The sequence below is a fragment of the Tauraco erythrolophus genome, chromosome 21, assembly GCF_009769465.1.
Source record: "Tauraco erythrolophus isolate bTauEry1 chromosome 21, bTauEry1.pri, whole genome shotgun sequence".
Taxonomy (NCBI): domain Eukaryota; kingdom Metazoa; phylum Chordata; class Aves; order Musophagiformes; family Musophagidae; genus Tauraco; species Tauraco erythrolophus.
In genome coordinates, this window is record NC_141485.1 from 858,928 (window position 1) to 874,378 (window position 15,451).

Below are 15,451 nucleotides of genomic sequence, written 5' to 3' on the forward strand. Positions count from 1 at the left end.
AAGGATCCATGAAATCTGCGGCTAACCCCGTTAGCAAAACCCTGCTCCTTCCCTCCCTCCCTCCCTCCCTCCCTCCCTCCCGCCGACACGGATACACACGTTTCCTCCTGGGACAGCAGACAGAGCACACGTGGTAGTTCTGTACGGTGTGACCAGGTGCCAGGACAGCAACAGCCCTGTCTGCAGCTCCGGGGCAGGCGCCCGGTGACCGTCAGCCACCTCTGCTCCCTGTGCAGGACGGGGCGAAACGCGTGGTGCTCCGTAACGCCCGCGGCCGAGCAGGGCGGGAGGTGGCGCAGAACCGCCGCGGGCGCACGGGCGGCTCCACGAACCCGCACACGGCTGCGGCAAAGCATCGGATCCCGTGCAACAATTCCAGCTGCTGCATCTGGCACGTGCCCCTACCCGCTGGAGCAGCCGGGTGCCTGGGCTGTGTCTGCGGGATCCCGAGGAGAGTCCTGCCGGAAAGCCCCGCAGAGCGGCGAGGAGGCGCCCAGTAGCGCGGTGAGTAACCTGGAGGGGGTGAGGCTCTGCTGCGCCTGCGCTGCCGCGCCAGATCCCGACGGCGGATCCCGACGGCACGGCACGGAGCGTGGGCGCTGCTGCCACGAGCAGGGACGGTTTCTGTGCACTGAACCTGCACCAGGCGGATCTCGTCATCCGGGGACGCTGGCCGAGTACGGTTGCCACGTAAAGCGAAGGCATGGCTGCGGCACGTGTGGGCCACGAAGACTCGGCAGCAGGAGCCGCTCAGCAAAGGCCAACTGATGTTGTCACATCTTCACTGCTCCTAGTAACCATGTCGTTCGGGTTAAGGCCATTCTCCCAGCTGGTGACCTTATTTACTCTAATTGCTGCTAAATACAAAGCCAAATGTTTTAGCAACAGGAACTCAAACGTGTTCTCTTCCATGTTCAAGGCCATGAACGTGCTCCTCCAAGGACCCAATCCTCTGCGTGCAACACTTGAGTGAGTTACTGGATCCACCTTACCTCCACGGCAGGTTCTGGCAGAGCACACAACGTGCATCCCGGCTTTAAAGGTGCAGTAAGTCAGAATATAAACGTTCCAGTATGTCACATCTCCCCTTTTTCATATCTCAAATCTGTAGATAGATGGTCTTCTAGAGAGGGAGATACAAGAATGCAAAAAGATTTTGCCTAGAAATACAAAGTGAGTGTAACAAGGACTATCAAACACAAACTTTATCTGGTGAAGGAAAAGTTCTGGTTTTAAAAGTCTGTTAGAAATCTCTTCGATATTTATTACATTACATGGAAGATGCAATTAAAAGACCATTGTGAAGTTACAGTGCAAGAAGTGCTCCTTCGACAGCTGACAAGGCCCACAGTGACAGGCTGCTCGTTATCACTTATTTTCAATCAGTGTCTGCACTTTGTAGACAAGGTCTCTTGCTATCCTCAGAATTTCCTCGGCATTATGATGCTCTGCCATTTCTAAAAGACACAAACAAACATCCTTAACCGTCAGTGGCAGGAACTCTTCTGCCCTAGCATTGGTATTAATGCAGCATTAGCATTAATTAATTAGTGTAACATTGACAGCAATCCAGAAGCATTGCAGGGGGTTAGGTTTGCAGAATTAGAGTTAGTGGATGAATCCCTCAGTGCTGTAGGTCTTGGCATCAAGATCTAATCCTGCTGGTGTCAGTTCTCTTGTTGCAGAAATCCCAGTGCCCTGCGACCCAGAGCAGGAAGGGGAGGTCTGTACCCACACGTGCTGGGAACAGCCCTCCTGGGATCTCAAAAACGTAACACTGGACTCGACTTGATCAAAAGATACCTCTCCAGGCAGGCACTGAGTGTCTGGGATGCAAGTGATAAACACGATTAGAAGGGCTGCACGCCGCGGAGGGACGTGCCCACGGTTCCGCATGCGGACGTCCGCGCTCCGCAGCTGGAAGCGAGATCAGACAGTGGCTCTCAGCAGACCCGGCTCCTCAGGTCCACGCTAAACTTTTCGCTCAGCTTAGGCGAGTGCTGGGCTTTTTGTTTGTATTTTGGTGGGCTTTCTTTGAGGGACACGTTGGTGTACAGCTTCGGAGTAAGAGTGGCTGAGGCAAAAACAAAACCAAATTTGGGGCTTCTGCAACTGATGGCTGAAAGCCACAGCATTGATAATTTAGTAAATTACTGTGATTACACAAAATTGTTTCCAAACCTCTTAAAATAGCCTAACAGGGAGCACTTGTTCAGGACTAACTTGCATTCTGCAGCCAGGAGGAGACCGAGCTTGCTTTGGCAGAACACGTTTTGCTCTGGCAGCAGATGCTGGTGAGCACCTAAGGACCACTCCGGTGAGTAATCAACCACCGAGGCGGTTTGGGATGTTTTGCATGAACAGTTGCTTATATGTTGCAGCCTGAGCAGGGTCAAGCCCTGTAAACAGAAACAACTCTGGGAATCTTAAAACCTGAGAGAGACTTTTGCAAAAAATTAAGCAACATTTTAGCACCTCCCGTTGAACCAAAGGCAAAGAGTCACTGTGGCAAATCTTTTTAACAGAAATTTTGAAGCTTGCTTTCTGGTAAAAATTACCACTGACACTGAAAAAGCTACCGTCTTCTGTGGTCCATGTAGCTCCTAAAACACTGTTGTTTGTGCCAAGTCAGATCTTCAGGAAGCACATGAAAATCCAGGCTCCTCATTTACAAGAAGGGGCAAGAGATTCAGAGCTTAAAATGCCCAGGGGCTGGTCATGAGAGCAGGGACGCTGCACAAGCGCAGACAGTCCGTCCGAGCAGGGCAGAAACAGCAAACTCGTTACTTGCTTTCTATTAAAATGACTCTCTTAAAAAAGTCTCTTACCATTAAAAAACTTGATGATATCAGTGAAGTCCATGTTGTTATCACGGATAATCTCTCGATAAACTTCCACAAGTGCTAAGGCAATGAAAAGGACAAAATGTTCTGAAGAGATGTGCTTTGCTGCCCAAATAACTTCCCACACTGTAAATACATCCTCGTACAACAATTCTGAATGGGAATAAACATTACAAGAGCATCTGATTATTCAAATTGACCATTTCCCCCTCTCTAACTAATGTCTTACAGGCCTTAAGCAGACATGAATAGTACTCCATGACTCCTTTTCCTCTCCCCCTCTCCTCCAGCCGACTCCTGTCACTTATTTGTGCAAGTATGGCAACAGAATTGGGTTTGAAGGAAAATTAAGAAAGAGTGTAGGTGTGGTGGTGCAGACTCAACCCCGGGAAGATGCCTAAACTGCAGTAACCGCAGGGCAGCAGCACAGGTGGGCCCATCGCTGCACGACAGGCTGCAAACCTGAATGTGTATCCGGGGCCCCCGTCTGGGCTATGCAGGGCACCTCTCAGCCCTGCAGCTCTGCTGTTTCTAATTGGCAACAATTAATTGCATAGCAGCGGCGTGTAAGCTCGCTCTACCCATGCTGCAGGTCAGATACGACCCACGGGAGCTTCATCTTCCCGAACCATATAGGCTCATCTTCTGCCCAGTCTGGGACAGTGAGGTCCAGGGGATTGGGATGTGGGGGACAGGCAAGTCTCCGTGAAGGAGTAGGTAGAGGGTTTACTATTCAGTTAAGAGTCACAATTCTTCCCCCCTCACTGTCAAGATAGTTGCTCATAATAAGCAGCTGATGGATGTGTATCATCTCCCTCTATCACCTTTGTGCTTTAGGGTACTGGAGAGGGATGTCATCTTTGATTCTTGCAGATCCATCCGTAACTCAAAGGAGCTCCTCCCTTGCCTGATAGCAGGATGGGTCTCTCGATTATAAGCAACTGCTTCTGTTAGAGGAGGGGTGGGTGGGTGGGTGTGCTTGTGCAGGGATCCTGGGGTGCTCTCACAGTATATAAAGTACCTCACTCAGCAAAGTACAACAGCTCCTGAGCTATTGCTGAGCTGCTCCTTGTTAACAAATGGATTAGAAAGGAGGCATCAAAGCTTACGAAGGAGCGTGACCCACTTGGGATCACCTTCCTGAGCAAACCGGCATTTGCACTGAGCAGAAACTTGGCTCCAGTCACATTATTGGGAATTTACAACACCCCTTTCTAAGCTCTGACTTCATGCCAGTGGTAGTTCATCCCTGAGAGTTGCACTGGCTTTCCGAGCTACGCGCTCCCTGTGAGCCTGCTGCTACTCGCCATCCATTAAACCAAACCACAGAGCTGTTTTGCACAACTCTAAACTACAGACATAGAACATTATTACCTCTTTTGAAGTCAAGCAGGAACCAGCGATAGCAGAAGTAGAAGTGAGTGTAATCTCCATTCTGGTGCATCAATTCAAAAAGCTCCGAGTCTAGAATCTAAAATGCAGAACATCAGCTGTCAGTATCGTGTCTGAAAGTAGCCAAGATCAAAGGTGCTGGGGTCTGGTTAAGACTCCCGTGCTGCTCTGCCACCCGATGGTGTGGTTAGTGAGAAGAGCTGCTTGGCACAGATACATCCTTTTACTCTGTGTTTGCACAGTGCCTGCGATGGGGGTGCCCTGACACAGACTGGTGAGCTGAAGAGTTACTGCTGTGCACGGGTGAGCTGACAACAGTCAGTCTTCACTCGGATTTTAAAGGTCCAAGCAGCAAGTTACAGATCCTGCTGGTTTCCAACAAGTGGCAAATTTTCATCTTCCCACCCAACTCTACTGTCAGATAGTAACGCAGGAGCTGGGGTGCAAAGACTGAAATCCATTTACCTGGGGAAAAGAAGGAAGAGAGGCTTTTTTGTCACAAGTTTGTAATTCTGATGAGCAGTGGCACAGTTCCACACTGCAGTATCTGAGCGCTCTGAAACTGAACAACTACTTGCCAAATGTCTGGTAGATATCTTGAATGTGTAAGTACATCTATAGTCATTCCTCACAGATGTCATCCTAAGGGCTGCTGGACAAGCAGGGTGCCATCCTCTTGCTCCTCAACAGAAACACTGCAGCCATACGTTTGCGTGCTGCCGGCGTTTGCCATGCTGGCCAACTTCTTTGTTGGCTGAGCTCTATTTTCTTTACTTATTAATATGTCCCCTATCAAACCAAATAATGGCTTATCCTGATAGTTTTCACCCTTCTTTATGCTCATCTTGCTCAGGTGCTTGGTGCTTTCCGGAGCAGAACGTCTAAGCCTTAAATCTGTCAAAAAAACCCCTGTTCAGCAAGAATCCTGTGTGAATACAAATATAGCTATGGTCTAGTTAGACCTGTAAGAAATGAAGTTTGTGCCACAAACACCAGTGTTTTCTCTTGCAAAAAGCAGTGAAGACTGGACCTTACTGCTGTTTCTCATGGACTTCAGTTGGAGCTGGACTGAGCCATGAATGAGAGTCATTACACTGTGTAGCTGGTGTACTGGAGGCACAAGTTTGGGGTGTTTGTTTTGTTTGTCAAGTTAAGATGAACTGACCTGCTGTCATACACACTCCTCACTGTGACAGCAAATGCTGTCCCCTGAGAAACAAGAAATCCATTTGGGGCTGCATAAAACAATCCTTTCCCTTCCCAGCTCCGAAGCACCAGATGACCAGGAACCCCAGTCATTGGAGTTCCTGCCCTTCACCGTGGCATCAGGCTAGTTCTGAGCCTCTGCCACCACCTCATCCTCTTTCAAATAAGATTAAAAAAGACTCACTTGGATTAGGGACCGCATGTTGGCAAAGTGTGTGTCCATAGCCCCTCCATTGGGGAAGTTCTGGCTCATCCTCTTCATCAGGTGGCTGAAGCAGCTGTAAGCCAGTTGATCTGCAGATACAACGCAGAACACTCAGTGTTGCTAATTGTGTGACTTCCTTGAACCAAAATAACATACTGCAGGACAAGGGAAAAACTGGGTTTTCCCCTTTTCTGATCCCTAATCCCATCACCAGTATTTAAAGATGAAACAGAAGACAGTACCTGACTCTGGACCATTTTTACTAGTTACACGTTTCAAAACAACCCAGCTTGCAGCTGGGTTTTCAACTTCAGCCACTGCAGGAACACAGCTGCTTTGGAAATTTAGTGAAATTTAATCTCTAAGGCAGTGAGCGAACAGGGAGTCCCCAAGGTTCTAATGGCAGCCTTTGCAACAACGGCCACACGTAGAGAAAATACAAATCAAGAGCTGCAGGCTTGACTTTCCTGGTGAGTGAGCCCTGGTTAATGCACATAACTTCTGAAACAGCATTTCTAAAGAAAGACCTCTCGAAAGATAGCAACGTGTTCCCAAAGAAAACCCTTCCTACCATTGTCAAGTATAACCATCAAAGGAGCCAGGAGGTCACACATGCCTTGAACGTAACCAACTTCTAGGTGCTCCCAAACATAACTGCAGAAAGAAGAACACAGAGAGATCACAGGATTAAAAACCCTTTTGCTGCGTGGTGGCCTCAAAAATTTGTCCTCCACCTAAAATTCAGCTCCTTTTGGAATCTTTTAAGTGTCTTGTTCTAGAGTGCTGTAAAAGGTAAAGATGGAAGTCCAGAGAACTACAACAATTCAGATCTTCCACACACTGGTATAAAATGATGAGTATTTCTGCTGTTTTTTTTCAGGGTAATTCCTACAGGCTCTGTGAACAATCCACAGCGAGGACAGAGCAGCACGTGGGACAGGAATATCTGCTGTAACGTGGCCCTTGCCGTTGGCTCTTCACGTACTGCGGAAGGGTAACGGAACGTGATCAATCGGCTGCTCACAGGATCAATTGACTCATACCCAACCTTCCTCTTCCCGTTCCTCAAAAGGTAAATACTGTATTGCAGTCTCAGTTGATTATGAGAGATCAAACCTGAAGCAGCCGTTGGCTGTGTGTGTCTCAGAACTTTCTGACACTTCACATTCCAGAGTATTCCTCAGCCCTCTACTGTTTTCTACTTGGATAGCGAGGACCAAACCTTGCACGTGTGGCGTGCGTATCGACTCTTTGCGAAAAAGCAGCTAACGAAAGCACAACAGTCTATGGAAGAAAGCCCAGATTTTTAAAACACACCTGTTTTTAGGCTTTTGTTTTCTTTTTTCTCCTAAGTGGAATCTTGTTATCTTTTCCGAGTGTTAAAGTCTCTGACACTTTGCTTTAAGTGTGTTTCGTTTAATTAGTGTTCATGGCAATCTGCATTCCCAAAAGCGAAGGCTTTCTGTTGAGTCCAGCTGGCCTCAGTGGTCACAAAGATGCTGTTGTGATTTGAAGATGTGGCCTTTCTGCCTGCTTAGTAGATGTCCCACAACACTGTATCTGAGCCCTCACAATTATTGTCACCTGTGTCGCAGGCCATTGGAGCACGGCTATATTATCCTCGGAAACAGGAAACCAAAGCTGAGAGCACATTTAGAGAATGGCTCGAGGTGACTGTAGGGTCTGTCTCCGGGGTAGAAAGAGAAGCTTCTCAAGGCTGCATTCCAGACTTGGACTGCCAATCATGCCCATGCTCTCTAAACTGCCATCCTACCTGTCCCTCCTTCTTGCAAGTCTTTTTTAAGTTCATTACTGAGAATTTTTATACAGACTATTATTTGCATCTTACTACAGTTTACGGATTATGACAGAAGTGTAAAAAGTAGTGCAGTTTACAAGCTGTATTACCTGCACATGACATTTCGGAGTTTCTCCAGGTTATCAGCAGTAAAATACCAGTAATTCCGATCACATCTCTGGACATCTTTATCAATTCTGTGCAAATTTAAGGCAACAGTGTCCAGTAACTCTATCTAGAAGAGAAAAATTTCAGTTAGATCTGCTGAGTTTAGAGCATTCGCAGGACTTGGTGCAGATTTGCTCTGAGAATCGACAAACCAGAAATAGCACAATTGTACTTTGGGCATATGACAGCATCGAAATACTTGATTATGGTCAAAAATTGCAGGTAAAATGCATACACTTCACTGGTAAATGTTCCAAGCCTGTCCCATTTCCAAAGGGTTATTTCCAGTTGAGCAACTCCAGCAGAGAAAGAGGCAGAAACTCAACTACTAGTCTGTTGACAGCAACGCTAATAGAGATGGTGGAGTCTTGAAACTAGATTTAGGTCGTGGTTCAGTTTGGTTAAATGTGGGTTTTAGCTTGAATTGACACTGAAATCTTACAAGTGGTGTGTCGTCCACACCCCCACACCTCCCCCCAGCCCCTGGAAATTTTAGCTGCGAGAACTGTACCGCATTCTTTTCCTTGCCCTCCCTCTCCAAAAAAACACCTAAATTTTTCTTGTTGCCTTATTTCCAATCTAGCTCAAAATCCAGATGAAAAGATTTGGATGCAAAATCCTCAGTTATCGTCCCACCACCTGCAGTTCTAGTTTGGGATTGTTTCTCGTCAAATCCTGTCTGAAAAAGTACAAGTCCTTGCTAGAAAAGCCATGCTGTGCAGAGAAATGACGATACTTTTGTTGTGACTTACTGTGTAGGATGCAGCGCAGACAGAAGCAACATCCATTAAATAATCCCCCTGGGAACACAGCTGCTCCTCTGAAACAGAGTCCTGAGACTGCAGCGCCACTGACTTGGCTCTCTGCACGCCTGGTGTGGCTGGGTCAGTCCGCTCCAAGTCAGTGCTGGTTTCTTCTTCAGCCCCATCTTCAAAGGAGACACTCTGCCCGTCATCGATACTGGACAGGATGCCTGAGGCCACGGAGTAGTTCCTGGAGGACGGCAGCCCAGAGTCGGGGGAGTCGAACTCTACAGACTGTTGCTCTACGGCGGCTACTGCTGCCGGCGTGTCGGCAGACACCACGGTGAAGGTGGGATCGTCCCGACCTTTGGAGTCCCGCTCCGCTGAGTCTGTTTCATCTACAGATATAAAGACCTGGGGGTGGACAGGGGAGAGATTTGGATAAAGCAGGGGAGAACAGAGGAGGGAGAAACATTAGTGTAGCAAACAAACCTCCGACCACGAGAAACGACTGCATTACTGCAGTGAACAAGATGCCTGATGAACAGAGCTTCCCTGCATGCAAATAGTTGAGGGCTTCTGACCCAGTCTTTATACTGAAAGTCTAAAAATAATACCGATTTATGGTATCCCACATCTGTCTCCTGTGATGATGTCTGCCCCTTTCATAATCTTCAATGAGAAAGTGAAAGCAGTGAAGCTGCCCCAGCTGCAACACCAACACTAAAAGCATCTGGTTGTAGCAATACATCTTTGAAGAAGATCTCAGGCCTCCAGCCATCCAGTTCAGCTACTGCTGTTTGAAGTCAAGACTGGCCTTTAGATTTCACTGTGCAACCGTTTTACCTCTTCTCTTGCTAAAAACCTCTTTGTTGAACTATTTCAAGCTCTCTCTGGCCTTACCAAATCCAGCCATTGTGTGAAGTCTGCGTAAGTCACGGACACCTGGAGACACTTTTGGCACACACACACCAGCTCTCCTGTCCCACAGTGTGAAGAGAAAACTCTTTCTTGGTTATTCAAGTTACAGAAGGGTTAATTTAGTCTGCCTTTCTACTGCTTAGCATCTTACCTCAGACTGACAAAGATCTCCTCTCCTACAGGACATGCAACCTGTCCCTCGGGGCATGACAGAATCAAAAATATGCTTTAATAGTAGCGACCTTTTGCTCTACTGGATTTGAATAAAGGACCTACAAGTAAGAGATCCAGAAAGCTACTCCTCTACTGAGACACGGATCTTCTGTAGTAGGCGAGCCTCAAAGCTCCTTAGGCAGGTCCTGCTAAGAACAGCTGGAGACTCCCCAAAATACAGACCTGCTCTTAGCTCTATAGTGGAGGTGCTACAGCTTCAAATTCCGTACGGGAGTCAGGCAGCTGCAGAGCGATGGGGCTGCACTAACCCAAGTCTCTGCCTCCCTGGGCTGCACCTCCGCGAGCGCCAGGCCTCCGCGCTGCCCCACCAGCCGGGTGCGCGGGCAGGGGGCACCTACGTCGTTGCTGATGGTGGAGTCCCTGTGAATCAGCCGCTGGACGTGGCTGTCAATGCTGCTGCCCGACGAAAACTTGGCCAGCGTGGCAGAATGCGATTCTTTCTCTCGCTGCTTTACGATGACCTCGCAGGCTTTCCACTCAGCCATCACCTTCTGGTACCGGAGAGCAATGTCCTCATCCACCTGCAGACAGATAGACAGATCCTGAAACGGTGCTTCTCCTTGAAGGGCAGCATTAAAAATGAGTGGAAGCCAGGGGAGAGAGGTCTAAAGTTGGCGTAACGTCTCAAAGCAAAAGCCTGAAGGATGCTGGAGCAGCCCTTGCTACAGCACATGGCACTGCGTCTGGAAAGGGCAACGATGGAGCAGTACGATGTCGTGTATTTACTGCAGGGAATAAACTATCACTGTGGATGCCAGAAAAGATTCATCTAAGCATGTGGATGTGCTATCAACAGCGCTTTGACATCGTTCAGGAAAGAACAAAAGATGTCACTGGCTTTTGCGTGACACCTCACATAGAAGTCGGACACAATCTGATGGAGCAATTGCTGCCTCTCACTGGATTCCTAATTTCCTTACACCTCCTTCCCAGCTCCTCCTCTATTCCCACTCTAACATAGCCCTTGCAATGAATTCCAGGTCCCAGGTTTACAGACATCAGCCTGTACAATGTTAGATGCTGGAAGAGACTCCTGAACCACAGAAATCCCCGCTGACGCATGGCCAGATCTAACCCCGCTGCTTCCCGGAGTAATAAAACAGATTTTTGCCACTGCTGGCTTCCTCTGTTGAAGGACAGACACAGAAACCCCCCTTGAGCTATGAAGGGACACGTAGTAATTTTCCTACTCTGTCACTTGTCAAGAGCTGAAGAGAAACAGGGGTTGTGAGCTGGCTGGGGGCTCTGGGCTCGTCTTGCTGGAGCTGCTACCACAGCATTCGTGCCAAGAGCTGCAGGCTGTTTGTCACCTGAGTAGCTGTCAAGTCATAAATCATAAAATACAACAGTTAGTGGAAGGCTGGAGCACAGCCATTTGTGGGAGTGCCCCAGCTACTGAGGGATGACCGCAAAAACACCATCAGAAGGCAAAGATGAAAAGTCACGCACGATGGCTTCACTTAAGGACACGATAAGTCTCCTGTATGTGCTCATGTGGTGACTGTTTTCCTCTCCTTCATTCGACAGGCTCTTACCCTCAGGGGTAAGCTTCGGGCTCCAACAGCACGTTTCTTTGCAGAGTCGGTTATTACTGTTACCTACTACTCGTGTTGAGTAGCTCATTAGAATTCCAGATAAGGTTTGGAGCACCCCTGTGTTAGTATGGTATAAACTCAGGGGAAAAATAATTTCCTATGGGAGCTTGTATTCTGCAGATCAGAGCTTTTACGCCTTGCAACAAATCTTTATGAATTTACTGTAATTCCTATTGTACGAAATGAACTCAAGTATTTATCTCTTCTTGCCAAGTCTCTTATGTTCAAGCTGCATACATGCGTGTGCCCTTTGATTCTAGGGCTAGGATCCATGAGTTGTGGCTCCAGATCTCCCACTATAAAAACTAAGTATCTGGGTCCTTTTTTCAGTTCCAGACATACCTTCTCTTTCTACACATGGATCATAAATCTGGTGGTTCGTATACCTGTAGAGAACAGAGACAGCAAAATGCAATCTGTGCATCTGCTCTTGATGTACGCACTACTGCCATGTTAGGCTTTGCAGAAAATTCTAAATACCTACAAAGATGACTGGATTCAGGGTGAAGAATCTGGATTGTGACCCAGCTTGAACGGTTTCAGGGTGTATTTCTCCATTCATGTTCAGAACTGGTTTATAAAGATCAGTGTGAGGAAAACCAAGTCAAATTGCTGTAGCAATTTTAGTAAGAAGAACGCTGCTGATGAAGTGCCCGCTGTTTGCAAGACAGCTATTTCTTCCATTGCAGGGCTCCAGATCAGGCTGCCCTTCTGGATCTGCAGGTGCTCTCAGGGATATAAACTATCCCTTGGGATATAAAATAACTGGGAGTTAGCAAATGCCAGTGTTTTGATATGTAAACCACTCCTTATCCATTTAATCCAGAACAAGATCCGCTACTACATGAGTGCTCCCTCCCTGGCAAGAGCACAAACAGAAAAGCAGATTAATGTGTTAATTACATTCCAGGGCAAACCTCATTGCTGTTGTAGACAGTTCAGCAAATGTCTGAGTGATTCTTACTGTCGGTTAAAAGCAAATCAACACACGCATCCAGACCTTACCCATAGGGCAGTGTCCTACTGTAGCCTTACGGCTCTGCGGAGAACATCCCTCTCCTCAACAGCCAAGGAGTGAGGCCAGCAGCAGCGTCGGGGTCTGCAGTGGCAGACTGGTGCTCCCGCTGCCCGTGAGCCCAAGGACCGCGGACACCTCTGCAACGGTGGCACTGCCCGATGTGCTCCTCGCGGCATGCCTGCCTGTGAGCTCGTGCCCTGCACATCAGTCAGCTCTACAGCTGCACTGTGGTCTGAACTGGGCCTGCTGACATCACTTGAGGGTGACACGTCAGCTTTGGCTCCGCGCTGCAATAAAAACGCCGCGTGGCTACGCTAGGTCAGACACAGGCTGGCACAGCCCAGCAGGCAGAGGGCACACAGGCGTAAGGAGCTGGGCACCGCTGTATTTTCTCAGCATCCTGGCGTAGGACCACATCCCGTCCCTGTGCCGTAGGCGCAGTGAAGCGAAGGCACGGCTGCCTGACGTTCTGCCCTGCTCCACCGGTTTGTTACCAGCCTGGTTTATTATCAAGGCCCTTGCCCAGTAATTACAGAAACGAACGCGCTCAGCAAAGCAGACGCTGGTACCGCTGCGCACAGATTAGCGAAGGGAGGTAACGTCACTAAGAGATGGGCAGATTGCGGCTTCGTTAATGGAAACGATATTCTTAATGCCAAGTTGCAGACTGCGAAATAAGGCTGTGACGTAACGCAGGCAGTGATTCACGGGCCAAGGTCAGCAGCAGCATGGGAGATATTAAGAAGAATAGTGTCTCATCTGAAATTGCACCTTGTATTTTACAGAGGCACATCTCACTTAAGTCCAGCAAAAGCATAATGAATGTACAAATCAAACCTTCCTCGGGGTGCCTTTAGCCTCTAGACAGTAACTCCAAGTGCACTTCAGAAGGTACATCTGGGCTGTTCGCAGCTCCAGCAGAATTCCGCGCATGCAGATGCAGTATCATGTAGATAAATCAGTTATTTCAAAGAGCATTTTGAAGTATAACTCAGCCAACACACAATACAGAAGAGGGATGATTCAAATTACTATCCAAATGTCAACGTCTCCCCATTTTGTAAGTGACAAATTTGTGAAAACAGCATTTGCTCAGGGCAAACGCATGTCACAGGCAGAGCCTGAATGCAGGTTTCCTGACTTCAGTAAAAAACTCCTTTTTAGTGATTTTCAGACACCATAACATGATATCATAATCCCTCTACTAACACATATCACTTGTTTTCAGTGGCATTTTTCCCTTAGGAATATTAAAAAATAATAAAGACTAACACTTGTTTTTCTGAATGAAAACAAAACCTATTCTGTAAACATAATTCAGATCCCCAGAAACTTGTGCTTACCTGATCCATTTCCTTTTTGGCCATGCCAAATTTATAGTGACCCAACAAGAACGGCCATACTTCCTTTCGAATCTCATGCTGTACCCCACCGTAGTAAACTCTTCGTAGTAATTCCAGTTCCCTGTAATTCTAGAGCAGTCAGGAGAAAGAGGTATTGAAGGTAAAACATCTTTATTTTCCTCAAGCATGCACATATACTTTAACACGAAGTATAAAGACAGTGAAACGCACGCATGGCACGAAATAAATTTTGCAACTTGATGCGTGCCTTTGGGACTCTACCTCAAATCCGGTGTAATATAAGTTGCCGTACCTCCCATGAAAATAATCTAACTTTAAGACTAGAATCATCATGAGAACAGTTGCTTTGATGTTAATTGCTATCTTTGCCATCATCAGAGATGCAAAAGATAAAAGCAACTGTTAAGAATCAGCTCTCACTAGAAAGAGGCGTGATCCTGTGAAGACTGGAAAGCACCTTTCATCCCTCTGGGGTCAGTTCTAAGGGGTACCAACACAACGCAGCAGTGCCCGGGGGCTGCTGTAAGGATCACAAAGGCATTCTGTTCCTTACCTTCTTGTCCTTCTGGTACTTGCTCCAGACCTCTTTGGTCAGCCCTGCGGCGGCGCTGGCCGGTCTGTCGGGGGGGATGATGGTGTGGTTCACCAGGGCAGAGAGGTGCGTCCGCACGGTGGACAGGTGGCGGCAGTGGGCCAGCCCTGCGGGCGGGGGGACGGACGCGTTGGAAGTGACCACCTACACAATGCCACCAGCCCCTTTGTGAAGGGGAAGCTGTGGCGTTTTAAACCTGCTGCTAATAATCCTACAGGAACGAAACTTGCGTGGTACTGTGTAAGAATGAAGAATTGCAACGGAGCCAAAGATTAACTAAACCTTACACAGACTAGTAAAGTCTGAGTATTACATTTACACTTTAAAATACATTCTGCCTTCACTAAGCGTCAGTTCTCCCATTGCTGTATGAAAAACCCACAAATACTGGAATTACGAAGCTATGACACTTGAGTCACGTCCACCCCGGTGTCCCGAGGTGATGTCACCCACAACAATAACCCCGGCGTTGGGCTGCTTTCTGACCCAAACATCACGTGTTCTTCAGATAAGCACGTGGATACCACAAGGGCCGGATATAAGAAGCTTCACTTACATCCATAAAAGGCTCTGGAAACTATTTGCCTCTTCATGCTTTCACACAGCATCTTTAATGGAGTTCTGTGGAGGAAAAATCAACAGGAACACGATAGGTCACGGGGACAGAGACCATCACGAGTTTTATGCTGATCCCTATCGCCGACACGTAGCGATTCTTTCTCTGCACCAAGATTTATTTAGCTAAAGGACAACAATAATGAGAAATCACACGTTTGAAAGCATTTTCCCCACCAGCATTTTGGCCCAAACCAGATTCACACGGCGTGTTTAGTGGCTGCAGGTGCACTGTAAAGGTCCCTGTCAGATGAGATGAACTGTTGCCCTTCACTGTAATTGTTAATGAGTTGTTAGAGAAAACGCTTCCAGAGCTGAATTACATCAAACTAGACAAAAGAACTAGCTGCAATTTTTCTATCAAAATGTGACTTGAGAGGTTTTAATAAATGAAATTTCTTGCTGTACAACTCCATCTATTTGTGTTAGGAACTACTTGAAAACTGTTACTCTGTCTCTGGTGCTGCAGCCAGTAAACCCTCCGTGCTCTCAGCCGGCGTGCAGAGTGCCCCAGTGAGCTTGCTGCCCAACGTGCTCACCTGTCGTGGATGCAGTTGCAGCAGCTGGGCACGTCGTAGGGAGAGCTGCCCGTGGAACAGGAGATGCAGGAGGAGCCCTGGCTGCAGTGCTCCAGCTGCCACGAAAGCAAGCTTGCCCCAAAGCCTTGCATCTCTATCATTTCGCTGGTGTCTAGGAAAAAACCCACACAAAACAGCAGACCATCAACCTTTTTTCCTCTTTCCCCTCCTCTTCCTCC

At 47.7% G+C, this 15,451-nt stretch overlaps 1 protein-coding gene across 6 annotated transcripts in view; it reads right to left on the reverse strand.

The window, feature by feature from the left end:
• Nucleotides 1-772: 772 nt before the first annotated feature.
• Nucleotides 773-15,451, reverse strand: part of SGSM2 (small G protein signaling modulator 2) — a 59,887-nt gene continuing 45,208 nt past the window's right edge. For 4 of the 6 annotated variants that reach the window (XM_086624472.1, XM_086624470.1, XM_086624471.1 and 1 more), the window contains 12 exons: nucleotides 15,234-15,384; nucleotides 14,636-14,700; nucleotides 14,041-14,186; nucleotides 13,467-13,595; nucleotides 9,849-10,031; nucleotides 8,365-8,769; nucleotides 7,555-7,679; nucleotides 6,218-6,300; nucleotides 5,626-5,735; nucleotides 4,218-4,314; nucleotides 2,829-2,996; nucleotides 773-1,457 (listed from right to left, as the gene is read on the reverse strand). In XM_086624472.1, coding sequence (XP_086480598.1) covers nucleotides 1,369-1,457; nucleotides 2,829-2,996; nucleotides 4,218-4,314; nucleotides 5,626-5,735; nucleotides 6,218-6,300; nucleotides 7,555-7,679; nucleotides 8,365-8,769; nucleotides 9,849-10,031; nucleotides 13,467-13,595; nucleotides 14,041-14,186; nucleotides 14,636-14,700; nucleotides 15,234-15,384 — 1,751 coding nt within the window. In that variant the 3' untranslated portion in view covers nucleotides 773-1,368. Of the gene's footprint in view, nucleotides 1,458-2,828; nucleotides 2,997-4,217; nucleotides 4,315-5,625; nucleotides 5,736-6,217; nucleotides 6,301-7,392; nucleotides 7,417-7,554; nucleotides 7,680-8,364; nucleotides 8,770-9,848; nucleotides 10,032-13,466; nucleotides 13,596-14,040; nucleotides 14,187-14,635; nucleotides 14,701-15,233; nucleotides 15,385-15,451 lie in introns of those variants that run through there. The other 2 variants (XM_086624473.1, XM_086624474.1) reach the window with 2 other exon arrangements.